Raw genomic sequence first — 15,801 nt, forward strand, 5'->3', positions numbered from 1 at the left:
CAGTGAGCCAGCTAGGAGTCGCCATGAACAATCTCATCAGCTGCCCTGACTTACTGGCTGGAAGGTGAGGTGGGCCACCGAGGTGCAGCACCTCAGGTGAACAAGGGCTGTCCATGCTGCATAGGAGGGAACCTGTGCCTGGTGCAGGTGGGAGCCCATGTCTGGGAGGGTCACAGGCCCTAGGAGGATGGACTTCTGTCCTGTTGCTCAGTTGCTCAGATGGACCACCCTCCAGGTGCTGTGGACAGGGCGTGAGGGGCCGCGTTGTTCAGAGCTGCTGGTATTCAAGAGTTACCCTTGATCAAGGCAGTGCTCCTCTGCCACGCTCTTCTGTGCAACCTTGACGGAATGTAGCATGTCACAAATAACAAAAAACCTCAGATGAAAGACTTGTTCTGTACTGGGTGGAGAGACCCAGAGTGATAGGGGATTATGATCCAAATATATTTAAAATATATGAAAATAGATATATTTTAAAACAGAAAAAAAAAAAGGCTGGAGGGATGGCTCAGAGGTTAAGAGCTCTGACTGCTCTTCCAAAGGTCCTGAGTTCAATTCCCAGTAACTACATGGTGGCTCAGCACCATCTGTAATGGGATCTGATGCCCTCTTGTGGCCTGTGGGTGCACAAGCAGGCAGAACACTGTATACATAATAAATAAATCTGAAAGAAAGAAAGAAAGAAAGAAAGAAAGAAAGAAAGAAAGAAAGAGAAAGAAAAAAATTTGAAAGCTTTTAAAATGAGGAGTTGGTGGCACACACCTTCAATCCCAGCATAAGTTCCAGGAGAGTCAGGGCTACACAGAAAAAACCTGTCTTGAAAAACAACAACAACAATTTTTTTTTTTTTTTTTTTTTTTTGGTTTTTTCAAGACAGGGTTTCTCTGTGTAGCCCTGGCTGTCCTGGATCTCACTCTGTAGACCAGGCTGGCCTCAAACTCAGAAATTCGCCTGCCTCTGCCTCCTGAGTGCTGGGATTAAAGGCATGCGCCACCACGCCCGGCTTAACAACAAATGTTTTTAAGATGGTGTATGCCCCACCAATATGACCTGGACCCTAAAAAGAAAATCCCACCAAGCACAAAAGTGCATGTCTGATGCTGGTCATTGTCACACTCCTGAGGTAGAGGAGCTGGTCTGTGGCTCCAGGTTATGTTTCTGGATTCCAGACCAAGAATTACACGAGAATGAAGAGGAGGGATCTGGAGGAGGGACTACAGGCTAGAGCACTGCACTGGCAGGGGCACCTGGGACCTTGGCCATCCGTGCCAACAGCGCCCTCTGGTGGTTTGCGTGAAAATGGCCCCACAGTCTTAGGGATTGACATCATTGGTAGAGTCGCCTCCTTGAAGGAGTGTGTCCCTGTAGGGGTGGAACTTTGAGGTCTCTTGAGCTCAAGCTCTGCCCGGTGTGGCTCACAGTCTCCTCCTACCTATGGATCAAGATGTAGAACTCCCAGCTCCTTCTCTAGCACTATGTCTGGCTCCGTGTCCCTGTGCTTGTCATAGTGATGACGACGGACTAAACTTCTAAACCTCTAAGCCATCTCTGATTCAGTGCTTCCCTTTATAAACACTGACGTGGCCATGGCGTCTCTCCACAGAAATAGAGCACTAAGACACGTCTAGCGGTGAATTCTTCCTCTTGGTCTCAGAGGCTCAACGTCCATATATCCTGATCTGCCTCCACAGCCTAGGCCATCCTAAAACTTCTGGCAATCCTCCTGCCTCAGCCTTTCCATGTTCTGGGACTCTGGGCAAGTATTTCTATGCTCAGACATGGATTTAAATACATATATTTTGTATCTGAAAAAAAAAAATGTGTGTGGAGGTGCGTGCAGGTACTCCCATCACTGGAGTCGCCTCAGCCCCTTTCCACCTTAGGTTTTTGAGGTGACCAGCTGGGCGGTGAGTCCCAGGCATCTTTCTGTCTCTATCCTTGCAGCACTAGCATTACAAATGAAGCTCCACCACTTGTGACCCCCACCCACCCACTGGGTTCTGGGAATCTGAACTCCGGTGCTTATTGCACTGAGCAACCCCACCATTTACCCGCCCCTGCCCCGCCCCCTCGACCTCCGGATTGGAAGCCCATTACCTGCATTTAGCCTCTGGGGGATTAGAGGCAGAGACATCAGAAAAGCAGTTTAAGGACACACAGTAACACATGGTGCCACTTTCAAGTGGGAGCTCTCAATTGTGGGCCCTTACCCCTGTGGTCTTGGGTGCACAACGGCCCCTAACCCCCGACTCTCCACCCTGCATGCAACCCCGGGCACCATCTGCATCCTGAAACCAAGCTTACAGGAGGAGTCTTCCACTGCACCACCCAGCCGCTCCACCCCGGTGTCTTCTGGGAGCGGTCTGCAGAAGCCGCCAGGGACGAGTCAAAAAGGCAACAGAAGGAATGCAGATGACAGCGACAGGTCCAGCCAAGGGAGTTGAAAGAAAAAGAAAGAAAATGCAGTCAGATCAAGATAGTCATGCCCCAGACTCTGCTCTCCCTCAGAACAGAAGCCACCTATATAAAAGGATGCCTTTTAGAAGAGGTACAGCCCCAGCCTCTCACTGGGGGATTCTAGACAGGAGCTCCACCCCTGAGCCAGCGCTCATTCCCTCCAACAAACACTCCAAGGTAAGCCTTGTCTACTCTTGGAAGACCCTAGAAACAGCAGGAAGCATATTTCACAGAGAGAAAACTGAAGCCGGTCACAAGACACCGGGACACAGGGTCACTGCATGGCATGAATTTGTGGCCTCAGCTTTGATCCCTCTTCTCTGCCAGGCAGTAAACACAGTGCAGTAACTCCTGAACTTCAGGATGGCCCCAAACAGGCAATCCTCTTACATCGGCTTCCCAGTTTCAGCGAGACCGTGTCTCCACAAGAAATCAATAAATTGATAAAGAAGTATTTTAAAAATTAAAATCCAGGGCTGGTGAGATGGCTCAGTGGGTAAGAGCACCCGACTGCTCTTCCGAAGGTCCGAAGTTCAAATCCCAGCAACCACATGGTGGCTCACAACCATCCATAATGAGATCTGATGCCCTCTTCTGGTGCGTCTGAAGACAGCTACAGTGTACTTACATAAATAAATAAATAAATCTTAAAAAAAAAAAAGAAAAAAAATTAAAATCCAGGAAGGGGCTGTTCGCACCTTTAATCCCAGAACTCAGGAGGCAGAAGCAGGTGGATCTCTGTGAGTCTGAGGCCAGCCTGGTCTACAGAGTGAGTCCCAGGACAGCCAATGCTACACAGAGAAACCCTGTCTCAAAATCAAAACTTAAAAATTAAAGAAGATGTGCATATTCCTGTGAGGCTGGGAATATGATCCACAGAGGAACAGAAGTTCAAGGATATCCTTAGCTACGTAGGAAACTGTAGGCCAGCCTGGGCTACCTGAGACCCTGTCTCAAAACCAAACAATGAAAAGCCAGGCAAGTTCTGGCCACATCTCCAGCCTCTTCCACGTATGACCAGATGCTAACCCCTCAGCTGCCCTCCCACGCCAAAGTGCTGGATGGAAGGCAAACCATGCTGTAGGCCAACCTTGCATTTTGAGACAGGGTTACCCACTGGCCTGGACTTCACAGATTCAGCTAGGTTGGTCCAGGCTGGGTGGGTGATGTACCAAAATCCTTGCCTCTGCACAGAGGTCAGAAGCCCACCCCTCACCCAGCTGCTCATGGCCCCTGGGGATTTTTTTTTTTTATATTGGTTTTTCGAGACAGGGTTTCTCTGTGTAGCCCTGGCTGTCTTGGAGCTCACTTTGTAGACCAGGCTGGCCTCGAACCCAGAAATCTGCCTGCCTCTGCCTCCCGAGTGCTGGGATTAAAGGCGTGGGCCACCAAGCCCGGAGGCCCCTGGGGATTTGAAGTCAGGTCCCCATACTAGGGAGTCAGACATTGAGCCACTCCAGCATTAACCCCAGTTTTGGTTTTGGTTTTGTTGCAACAGGGCTTCTCTGTGTACACCTGCTGCCCTAGAGTTCACTGTGTGGACTTTCAAATCACAGAGACCCTCCTACCTCTGCCTCACAGCCTCAGCCTCAGCTGGGTAAGTGGGCCGCAGAGAACGGAGAGGGGCGTTTGAGACGGCTGGTGTGGCACTGGTGGTGAATTCAGAGAATCACCTGGCAGCTTGACCGGAGATCATGGGAATGTGAAATGAGAAAGATACTTGTCTACCTTTATGTGGTTTTGCTTCTGTGGGTCAACCGGGAATGAAAACATCATATGGAACATTCCAGAAATACACACCCAGACCATTTGCAATTGTGTGAGCAGCTTGGTGAAATCCTACTGTGTTTCCTGTTGGGGCTTAGGCCGGAGCTTCCCCTCTGCATCTGCTATGCTCCTGTTAGTTCAGTAGCCATGTTGGCGATTATATTGACCACTACAGACTCAGAATGGTCATGGTGCATGGCCCTTATTTTATATCCTTAATAATGGCACCAGAGTGGCATTGTGTGGTCATTCAATATGCCCAAAAGAAATGAGGTGAGGAGAATTTGGAAAACATTGATGTCACCAAGTAGCTGTGGTGCACACCTTTAATTTCAGCACTTAGGAGGCAGAGGCGGGTGGATTTCTGAATTCAAGGCCAGCCTGGTCTTCAGAGCGAGTTACAGGATAGTTAGGGTTACAAAGTGAGACTGTCTCAAAACAAAAACAAAGAACAAAAAAAGGAAGTCATTGACTTCAGGCTGGGTAGGGCCAGAGCTGTGACTCAGTAGGGGTGACTCCAGGGCTCCGCCCCCAGCTTCTTTTTTTTTTTTTTTTTTTTTGGTTTTTTCAAAACAGGGTTTCTCTGTGTAGCCCTGGCTGTCCTAGAACTCACTTTGTAGACCAGGCTGGCCTCGAACTCAGAAATCTGCCTGCCTCTGCCTCCCAAGTGCTGGGATTAAAGGCGTGCATCACCACTGCCCAGCCCCGCCCCCAGCTTCTTGACATCTTGTTCCCAGGGCCTTCTCAGCTAGATAGTTAGAAGTCAGCTTTGGCTATGTGAAACCTTGTCCTAACATGAAACCAGACACACTCATTCTCTCTGTGTGTTTCTGTCTGTCTGTCTCTGTCTGTCTGTCTCTGTCTCTCTCTTTCTTTCTCTCTAATAACCTGTTGGGTTGGACTTTGCCCTGGGAATGGAGCACACACCCAGGGCCAGATCCCTGCCTGAAAGGCTGTGCACACAGAGGCCTCTGTGAGGCTGCAGCTGGACCGGGGTCCTCAGAGTCCCAGTAGGCCAAGCACCAGGCTGGCATGGGTGTAGCATGACACAAGAGGGTATTTGTCTGAGATGGGTGGGGACACTCGCTACAGTGGTCTCATGGATAAGGACATCCTTGGCTGTGCACAGCTGGACATCACTTGCTGACCAGGGAGACCAGTCTCAAGGGCTTATAAAGAAATTCACACTTCTGCCTTGTCTCTTGTCAAGAGTCTCATGTAACTCAGGGGAACCTTGAACTCCCAAAGTATCCAAGAATGACCTTGATTGAACTCCATGATCCTTCTGCCCCTACTTCTGAGTGCTGGAGGATGACAGAGGTGAGTTTGTGTGTTTCTGGGATGGACGCCAGCACTTCCTGCATGCTGGACATGTGCTCTGCCCCCATCCTCTGACTTCCAACCTCCATATATGCTTTCTTTTTCAGTTTTTCGAAACAGGGTTTCTCTGTGTAGCCCTGGCTGTCCTGGAACTCGCTCTGTAGACCAGGCTGGCCTCGAATTCAGAGATCCTCCTACCTCAGCCTCCCGAGTGCTGGGATTAAAGAAAAGCGCCTCCACATTTGGCCATATTTGTTTTTTTAACCCTGCATATAAGGAAGTAAGTGCATGGTGACTTTGTTGTGGCAGTGAATTAGTTAAACTGCTCTGGCTCCCAGCAGGTCATCTGTGCACTGCACCTGCCCAAGAGCTCTCTGGATTCTCAAATGAAACACACACACACACACACACACTCAAATACAACACACACACACACAAGCTAATTTTTTATATGCTTTGAATAGTTCAATGGTTGGGCACTTCTAAATTTCCCTGCAGCTAGCAAACTGTCCCTGCTGGTATTCCTGTGTTAACATCTTTTAAAATCTATATTTCATCTCTGCTACCCAAGACCCAATCGTGGGAGTGGCCTCTAGGGTCACTTTCCCAAATTCTTACATGGCCAGTTTAGTTCTTTCCTGCAGCTCTTTTTTTTTTTTTTTTTTAAGATTTATTTATTTATTATATGTAAGTACACTGTAGCTGTCCTCAGACACTCCAGAAGAGGGCGCCAGATCTTGTTACGGATGGTTGTGAGCCACCATGTGGTTGCTGGGACTTGAACTCTGGACCTTCGGAAGAGCAGTCGGGTGCTCTTACCCACTGAGCCATCTCACCAGCCCCTTTCCTGCAGCTCTTACATCTAATCCCTCTGCTTCCCCATCAGGGCAATTCTGCCTCTCTCTCTCTCCCTCTCCATCTGTCTGTCTGTCATTATCTCTATCTCCCTCTCTCTCTCCCCCTCCTCTCTCTCTTCCCCTTTCCGCTCCCCCTCCCCGCTCCCCCTCCCCGCTCCCCACCCCACCGCCCCTGCCCCGTCTCCCTGCCCAGCCAAGGGCTGTATGGCAATTTTTTTTTTTTTTTTTTTTTTTTTTTTTTTTTTTTTTTTTTGGTTTTTCGAGACAGGGTTTCTCTTCATAGCTCTGGCTGTCCTGGAGCTCACTTTGTAGACCAGGCTGGCCTCGAACTCAGAAATCCGCCTGCCTCTGCCTCCCGAGTGCTGGGATTAAAGGCGTGCGCCACCACGCCCGGCTGGCAATTCTTTACTTTTCAATTGAAGCAAGCTGGGGGCAGGGACCCTCAGGTCTGGAAGCTCGGCTTTTGGGAGTCAGAGTAAGACAAAACTTTAGAACCAATCCCCAACACTTTGTCCCCATTTGTTCTTGAGAAAGGGCCGCTCGGTGGCCAGGACATTGCCAACTAGACTAGTATGTCTGGTCAGCAAGCTCCAAGATCCCACTTTTTCATCTCCTCAGTTCGGGTCACAAATGGCCTCTTGGCTTCTTCCCCTGGGTCTAGGGCTTGAAAATGAATCCTCATGGATATATTGCAAGTACTTTACCCTGGGAGTCATCTCCACAGGACCTGTTTTTCAAAATAGTATTTCATTAAGCTCAGGCTAGTCTAAAAAGTACTACGCTGCCTTTGAACGTGCCCCAAGTTCCTCCCTGGGAGATTTTATTGTAGAGCTCCACCCCGACCACTCCCCTAGCCCCTCACTGGGGAAGTCTAGGCAAATGCTCCACCCCTGACCACGCCCCTAAACACTCTCTAGGGGATTTTAGGCAGGGCTCCATTCCTGACCTAGCTCCTTTGCTATTTGATACAGGGTTTTTGCTCTGCCCCTCAGGTTAGCCTGAACGAATTCTCCGGCTCCCTCTGTGGAGAGCTGAGCTTTAAGACTTGGTCATCACAACCAGCCTGGCTACAGGAATTCCCTGTCTGGTAGTCTTGGAAGAACCCGACGATAGGGACGCTGGCACTCTCACCTGGGCAGATCCTCATCCTGCCATTCATCCCTCACGTCCACATTTTCCATCCTTAGTGTAGCTTCTGTGGTCCCCATGAGAGCTGGAAAGAGAAGCGGTCTGGAAACTTGGGTGACCCAGAAGATGATCTGGAGAAAAAAAAGCAGACTGAACCAGACAGCCATGACTTCAGCCTCCCACACCCGACACACGTGTCTGTGTGGAGCTTTGACTGACCCATCTCGCAGTAGTAGGATTCCAGTCTCACCGATGAACACACATGGGACTTAGGACATCTCTGCCTGTGTATGAACTCAGGTGAAGAGCTGAGCCTCAAGATTCCAGCCCCCTCCATTGGGACCTCTCAAACCCACCTTCTCCAGAGCAGCCACAACCCAAGATAACTCATTTTCCCTCCTTTTCCACCAACCTCAACTGTGGAAGAATTAAAAACAAAAGCAAAACAAAACAAGCTTAAAACACAGACAGCCTGTGGTGGCACACCTTTAATCTCAGCACTCTGGAGGCAGAGACAGACAGATCTGAGTTCAAGGGCAATCATGGCTACACAGGGAAACCTACTCTTGAAAAACCCAAACAAACAAAATCCACCAACCTCATTCATACTTTAATATGAATGACTGTCAGGATCATTTTTTCCCCGTCGTGATCAGCACTTTCAAAACGGAACTTCTTCGGGGGCTGGAGAGATGGCTCAGCGGTTAAGAGCACTGACTGTTCTTCCGGAGGTCCTGAGTTCAAATCCCAGCAACCACATGGTGGCTCACAACCATCCGAAATGACATCTGACGCCCTCTACTGGTGTGTCTGAAGACAGCTACAATGTACTTACATATAAATAGTAAATAAAAAAAAAAAAAAAAAAAGGAGCCGGTGTGGTGTGTGGTGGCGCGTGCCTTCAATCCCAGCACTCAGGAGGCAGAGGCAGGTGGATTTCTGAGTTCGAGGCTAGCCTGATCTACAGAGTGAGTTCCAGGATCAGCCAGGACTATAAAAAACCAAGGGGGAAAAAAAAAGGAATTTCTCTCTGACTGGCTTCTGTCTGATCCAGGTCATCTGCCCCTTCCTCCATCTCAGCCTTGGATCTCAGCCTTGGACTGGGAAAGGGTAGTGGCCACCAAAATTCAATCATAAAACCTATAGTAAGAATTCTGGCTGGGCGTGGTGGCGCACCCCTTTAATCCCAGCACTTGGGAGGCAGAGGCAGGCAGATTTCTGAGTTCTGACAAAGAAACCCTGTCTTGAAAAAAAAAAAAAGAATTCTGGAATTTTGGTTTCTTTGGGAAACACAGACAGACATATTGCAAATATATATTTTCACTTTAATCCCTGGTATGGGATGTGGGACTGCTTCAGACTGTTCAGCAGCTGACTAAAATTTGCCTCGGCAGAGGCGTGGTTTTGCCAGCTGCAGATAGTTTTCATGATTGTGTGACCTTTGGAATTCTGGGGACTTTTCAGAGGATATATAAGTGCTAGAGCCCAGAGACAGGGTGGTTGGGTTGTGATTTGTTAGTAGTTGTGACCAAAAAAGGAGCAAAAAAAAAGAAATTAGATTCAGAGATCTCTCTCCCCGCCTCTATCCTTCTTTCTCTATGTACTGACCTGGTGACACTGAGGGTAGGGGAATAAAGAGTGGGGAAAAGAAAAACCTACAAAGTAGCAAAGGCCCGCTACAAGTGTTGCCCAGCGAGGGCCTCTGTAAAGGAAACATGGAAACATTGATTCCAAATGCTGTAGAGGAAGTTGGGGGGTGGAATATGAAGAGATGGATTGTTTGGTGGTTGGTTGGTTGGTGTTTTTTTTTTTTTTTTTTAAGATTTATTTATTTATTATATGTAGGTACAACACTGTAGCTGTCTTCAGACACTCCAGAAGAGGGCGCCAGATCTCGTTGCGGATGGTTGTGAGCCACCATGTGGTTGCTGGGATTTGAACTCTGGACCTTTGGAAGAGCAGTCGGGTGCTCTTACCCACTGAGCCATCTCACCAGCCCTGGTGGGTTTTTTTGAGACAGGGTTTCTCTGTATAGCCCTGACTGTCCTGGAACTCACCTTGTAGACCAGGCTGGCCTCGGGATTTTTTTTTTTTTTCAAGATGTCAATAAAACATTTATTGCAGCCACTACCACTGGGATATCTGCTTTGCTTCCAGAGGGGATTTTCTGTTTTTTCCTTTTATTCTTCTTATATCGTTTCAAAAAAAAATATTGGAAAAGCGGCTGAGCAGTTGGGAAAATTGCAGGTGGAAATGGAGGGGCCTGAGAAACAGCAACAACAACAACAACAAATGGCTGAAATGGAAAAACAAAGGAGTCGCTGGAGAGTGCAGCTGGAGAGGGTGAGGGTGGAGGTGGAAGGGCTTGGGAAGTGAGGAGCACCCGAAAGAGAGAAGGAAAAGGCTCAGTCTGGGTGACTGAGAAAGAGAATGGGCAGGCTTTTCCTGCAGGCGAGAAGGGGAAAAACTTCTCCAGAGGAAGGTCGGGTCAGAAGAAAGCTGGAAAAGCAGGAAGACAGGCTGATGAAACAGCCCCTTGGGAAAGAAAGGGTTAATTTGGAACGACTTGCTAGAGTTAGGGAAGGGGTGGGCTGGGGTTAGGAGACCACCATCAGTTTCCCCAGTACACATACAGCATGAGCCTGCTAACAGGGAGACAAGGTTGTGACGATATAGGAGATATAGGATGGGATCCTGTAGAAATGATAGAGCCAAGGCCTTTAAAGAGGCTGTGGTTTCATATGGGATGCCTTTGCCTTATGTGAATCAAATTCTAATAACTGGGCTACTCAAAATAGAATTATTCCCTGGAACAAGGCATCTCCAAGGCCAATGATTTTTTTAAAATATAAACTAGAAAGAAGGCCCAGGCTTCCAGGGGTGTGCAGGCAATGTGGCAAGGGTTGCCATTGGACCAATGAGTGTAGGTCCAAAAAAGACATTCAAGGTAATTTCTTACCATTGAGACATGGCCTTGGGGACCTAGCTAGAGTCCCCACAGCAAAAATTACAGGCCATTTCAGTCAAGAAATAACATATAACAAAGAGATTTTTTTTTTTTTTAAATCCCAGAGGTAGAATTGACAGTGCTCTGCTAGCTTTAAACTTTCTAAATGTTGGGGCTGGAAAGATGGCTCAGCAGTTAAGAGCACTGACTGCTCTTCCGAAGGTCCTGAGTTCAAATTCCAGCAACCACATGGTGGCTCACAACTATCCTAACAAGATCTGACTCCCTCTTCTGGAATGTCTGAAAACAGCTACAGTGTACTTACATATAATAAATAAATAAATAAATCTTTAAAAAAAAAACCCTTCTAAATGTTAACGAGAAAGGAACAACAGCAGTGGAGCAAGACTGGGTTACAGAAAAAAATAAAACTGCAATTAAATCAGCCTATTTATAATAAGGCTGCATTAACATCGGAATGAGTCTACAAAAGTTTTGCATTGAGGTATGGTTTTGCTTATATTTCTACAGGAAATGAAAAGTTGTGGATACCATCAAAACTGATAACGACTAGAACTGAGCTGGAGAAGTATCCTGAAAAGCTTGGCCACTGACCCAAAAGCATTTATTTCATGAAAATGTCTCTGTTTATAATTTCCTTCTACATACAGCACAGTTAATGCTTTAAAAGAGAAGGGAGGATGTACTGAATGCTCTGGGATTTCAGTTCTTTGAGAAACAGAAATATTACAAGAATGTGTTTTTGTTTTAATCCCAGGTGTGGGGTGCGGGGCTGCTTCGGACTGTCCACAGCAGCCGCCTATGATTTGCCTCCTGCTCTAGCAGAGGCGTGATTTTGCCAGCTGCAGATAGTTTCTGAGATGGTGTGACATTTGGAATTCTGGGAACTTTTCAGAGGCTATATAAATGCTTGGAGATGGGGTGGGTGAGCTGTGGTTTGTTAGTAGCTGGGGTCAAGAAACAAAGGGAAGCCGGGCGTGGTGGCGCACGCCTTTAATCCCAGCACTTGGGAGGCAGAGGCAGGCGGATTTCTGAGTTCGAGGCCAGCCTGGTCTACAAAGTGAGTTCCAGGACAGCCAGGGCTACACAGAGAAACCCTGTCTCGAAAAACCAAAAAAAAAAAAAAAAGAAAAAAGAAACAAAGGGAAAGAAATTAGATTCAAGGATTTTCCTAATTCCTCTCTCCTGTAACCTTGTTTCTCTTCTGTCTAGTGCTAGAGGGATAAAAGGTGGGGGAGAAGAACCCACAAAGAAGCAAAGACCAGCAACCAGGACATACATAGTGGAAGAGAGCACTGAGTGCCAGGTTAGGTCCTGCCCTCCTCATTTCTTCTGTCAGTGCCTCAGTTTCTATCTGGTAGTAGGTTGAATACATCATGGCTTTTGGGGATGTCCTCTGAGCCTAATCACCTCTCATTCCCATGCTCCATAAAAGTCCATTGTTCGTGTGTATGCATAATGTGCACATTTAGATGGAGATCACAGGGCAACACCAGTGTCTTTGTCACTCTCTGCCATACATTTTTTTTTTTTTTTTTTTTTTTTTGGTTTTTCGAGACAGGGTTTCTCTGTGTAGCCCTGGCTGTCCTGGCACTCACTTTGTAGACCAGGCTGGCCTCGAACTCAGAAATCCGCCTGCCTCTGCCTCCCGAGTGCTGGGATTAAAGGCGTGCGCCACCACGCCCGGCTTCTGCCATACATTTTTGAGGCAGAGGCTCTCTGCACCTGAGTCCTGGGACCCTCCAGTTTCTGCTTCCCTAGGGGTGGGATTCCTTTTTTTTTTTTTTTTGTCTCAGACTTATGTTGCATGTATGTGTTTTGCCTGTACAGATGTCTGTGCACTCTGTGCATGCTTTGTACCCTTGGAGGACAAAAGAGAAGGGGTTGGATCTTCTGGAGCTGGAGTTACAGGTGGTTATGAGCTGCCATGTGGGTGCTGGGAATTGAACCCAGGTCTTCTGCAAGAGCAGCCAGTGCTCTAACTACTGAGCCACCTCCCCTCCAGCCCCAGCTGTGATTATTTTTGTAGGTGTGTGTGTGTGTGTGTGTGTGTGTGTGTGTAGCCCTAGTTCTCCTGAATCTCACTATGTGGTCCCACCTCAGCCCAAGTGCCAGGATTAAAGGTGTACACCACCATTGCCAGTTTGGTCACTTTTACAATTAGTTATCTATCTTGTCAGTGTGTGGGGTGTTGGTACTTCTTTGGCTATTTGCAGCTCTGTCTGGTTTGTGAACGGTAGTTACAACTGGGCTGGTTCTTCTTCCTCCCTCAACGGCAAGGTATCGGGGCAGCATGGTGCTCTGGTGCCATGGAGATCCCTCAGACTGTCAGATGGAAGCACTTCATGTTGGAAGCCAGTGTTGGGAGGGCACCCCCCCACACACACACAACTAGGGATGTCCCCAAACCAAACCCTGGCACCAACAGCACCATCATGTCTGTTACATCATGTTTTTCTTCTTATTTCCATGTTTACAACAGAATTCCAGGGTCCAGACCCGGGATGTTAGGGTTTACCACCATGTCACCCCTACTCAGTTCCCTAATCTGATGACAAGGGCCACTGCCCTGCCCAGCGATCAGTGTGGTATAGGGCTGGTGGCTGGGGTGTGTCTCCAGCAGCCAGTAGATGATGGCCATCAGCTGAGATGCGCCTGGGAGCCCAGAGGAGGCGGGGCCCACTTGAATGTCATCACCCATTCATGAAAAAGACCGAGACACAGCAGAGGAGAAAAAAAATCTGTCCCCCAGTGTGTCCCCAACATGGGGTGAGCAGCCAGCATCCCCAAGCATTGAGCCAAATCTATTGTGTCTGTGCAGGGAGGTGACACGGGTACCCCATGAGCCCCCGTGACCAGGAAAGGACCCCCTTATCTACACACTTCCAAGTCCTGGGTGTGGTGGGTGTCCATGAATGCCAAGTGACAGCGAGAGACCAGGAACCCCCCAAAATCCAGGATAAACAGTGTAGGTCCATGCCGGTGGCCGCGCTGCTAAAATACCCACCCTTTTTAATGTATATGCAATGCTGATTTCTCCGAGCCCGCAGTCAGGGTTATAAATAGAAAACACTGACACCGGATGGGAGGTTTACCGCCCCCAGGATGCTCCACCGAGAACTGGGGCTCTAATCCTTGGGTTCTGCATTCCCCTCACCCCACCCCCGACCCTCCTGGTTGGCGCAGCATCCGCGCTGGGGTGCCGCCAGCATTTTCCCAGTAAACCTTTCCATAGCTGGGCTAGAAGCAAGGGGCAAATGACAATTTAAATTTCCAGTTTGCAAAAGGCCCACTCACCTCGGTAGCGGAGGCTGCCTCTGCGCTGTCACTTAGACACAAAGGCGGGCATTTCTCGATGGTACCCAGGCGAGGGGCCTGGTGGAAGGATGCTCAGGGCCAAGTCCACATCCGAGGAAGGTCACCCAGGGCGACGTGGTCACTGCACACCTGTCCAGCCCAACTGTAGAAGGCGGCGCCGTGGGTTAGTAGCAGCACCCCTGTCCCCTTTGAGTCACTGTTTCCCCTGCCATCGCAGCCCAGGCCTGCCGCGGCTCTGGCTATTCCCTTTCTGATGGCTGAGGCTCTGTCTTCCCTCAGATAGTGGAGGAAGCTGCTTTTGTGTGCAGGGGGCGGGCCCAGGCCTGATAGACAGTTCTAGCATCCCTGTCTGCATCCTCCTCTCCCCATTGGCTGAGGCGAAAGCATTTCTCCCAGCCATGCCCAGAGCAGGTGCAAAAAAAAAAAAAAAAAAAAAAAAGTCTCTGAGATGGTGCATCTTACATCTTACTTATGCAAAACCATAAGAGAAAATAAATAAACAGACAAGCAGCCGTGGCCTGGCTCTTACGGGATGGGGGCGGGGAGCCTGCAGGATTCTTTGGTACGGGGGAAGAGACGCCCTTGAAACCATCTTTGAGGGCAGAGAAATGGAGGCTTCCAGACCCCCCTTTCAGGGTGAGTCAAAGGGTCCCTCATTCACCCAGGACAAGGCTGGATGTTGGGATGCAGCGAACCTGGCTGATTGTTTTAGATGTATTGGGTCTGCGCTACCGTGGGAACAGCGCCCCCTGCAGTTGCCCAGAGGAATTCTAGAAGCTGATGGAAAAATGGACAGCTCGCACGCAGCTCAGCATCTGCAGTTGGATGGAAAGACAGTTTGTATCCTGGTCTCAAGTACTGGAAGCGCTGAGACGGGGGGCGGGAGGGGGAGCGGGGGGTTGCAAGTTCAAAGCCAGGGTGGACCAAGGTCAGCCTGGGCAACTTGGTGAGCCCCCATCTCAGAAGTGAGAAGTGGGGTCATGCGGGATGGTTCAGCAGGTGTGCGTGGAGATGTCAGGGAGGAGGGGGGTGGGCAGAGAAGCTAGTGTGCACTGGCAGTTTCAGCCCGAAGCAGGCGCGGGAGGGGGCTGGGGCTAACTGAAAAGCAATCGGAGGGCCATTGATGTCAACGTCTGCCCTCTGCATGTGCACTGACACATGCACTGACACATGCACACACATGCACACACACACACACACACACACACACACACACACACACACACAAACATTTAAAGAGGGGTGGGGGCGTGGTCAGAGGTAACGTCCTGCGTAGAATTCACCCAGTGAAGGTCTGAGGGCGTGGTCAGGGGTCGAGCTCTGTCTAGCATGGCAAGCAAGGGTCCTGGGGAAAATGGAGACTAAGCTGGCGATTTGATTTAGCAGCTGAGAACTGCGGTTGATTTCCAGACGTTACCAGAAGTAAAAGAGAGCAGAGAAGGATGTCCCCAGTGTCCATAATGAACTAATCACCCAGACTTTGGTCCCTGAAAGTGTGAGAGAATAAATGTTTGGGGTTTAACCCCCACTCCATTCAGTTTCTTATTTTTCCTGGTGACTAATAAAGACCCCACATAGTAGTGGATCTCCAAGGTTCTTTCTGCACATCCTGTGAGCACATCAAGTTCCTTCCTGCCACAGGGCCTTTGCCTGTGCTGTCAGTACTCTCGGATCTCCTACATTCGTATGAGTGTACATGTGAGTGTAGGTCACATAGACTCTCTCTTCCTGACTACAGGTTTGTCCTAGGCATTTCCCACCATGGAAATGCGTGCCCACTGTCTCACTGAGCACGAGGCTCATTCACCTGTCGGTGCGGCCGTAACTCCCACCCACTTTCAGAACCTTCCATCTACCCACACTATGCCCATCACCTCCCTACTTCTTTTTTTTTTAAAGATTTATTTATTTATTATATGTAAATACACTGTAGCTGTCTTCAGACACACCAGAAGAGGGCGTCAGATCTCGTTACGGATGGTTGTG

The 15,801-nt window shown here is 48.9% G+C and overlaps 1 protein-coding gene across 1 annotated transcript in view; it reads right to left on the reverse strand.

Moving 5' to 3' along the window:
* Positions 1 to 15,801, reverse strand: part of Atcay (ATCAY kinesin light chain interacting caytaxin) — a 31,409-nt gene that overhangs the window by 13,282 nt on the left and 2,326 nt on the right. Inside the window, exons 2-4 of the mRNA XM_021173555.3 lie at positions 13,795 to 13,957; positions 7,533 to 7,660; positions 2,305 to 2,363 (exon numbers count right to left, since the gene is read on the reverse strand). Of these exons, the coding sequence (XP_021029214.1) occupies positions 2,305 to 2,363; positions 7,533 to 7,609 (136 nt within the window). The 5' untranslated portion in view covers positions 7,610 to 7,660; positions 13,795 to 13,957. The remainder of the gene's footprint in view (positions 1 to 2,304; positions 2,364 to 7,532; positions 7,661 to 13,794; positions 13,958 to 15,801) is intronic.

The sequence above is a fragment of the Mus caroli genome, unplaced genomic scaffold, assembly GCF_978045245.1.
Source record: "Mus caroli unplaced genomic scaffold, Mus_caroli_1 scaffold_9, whole genome shotgun sequence".
In the NCBI taxonomy this organism is placed as follows: domain Eukaryota; kingdom Metazoa; phylum Chordata; class Mammalia; order Rodentia; family Muridae; genus Mus; species Mus caroli.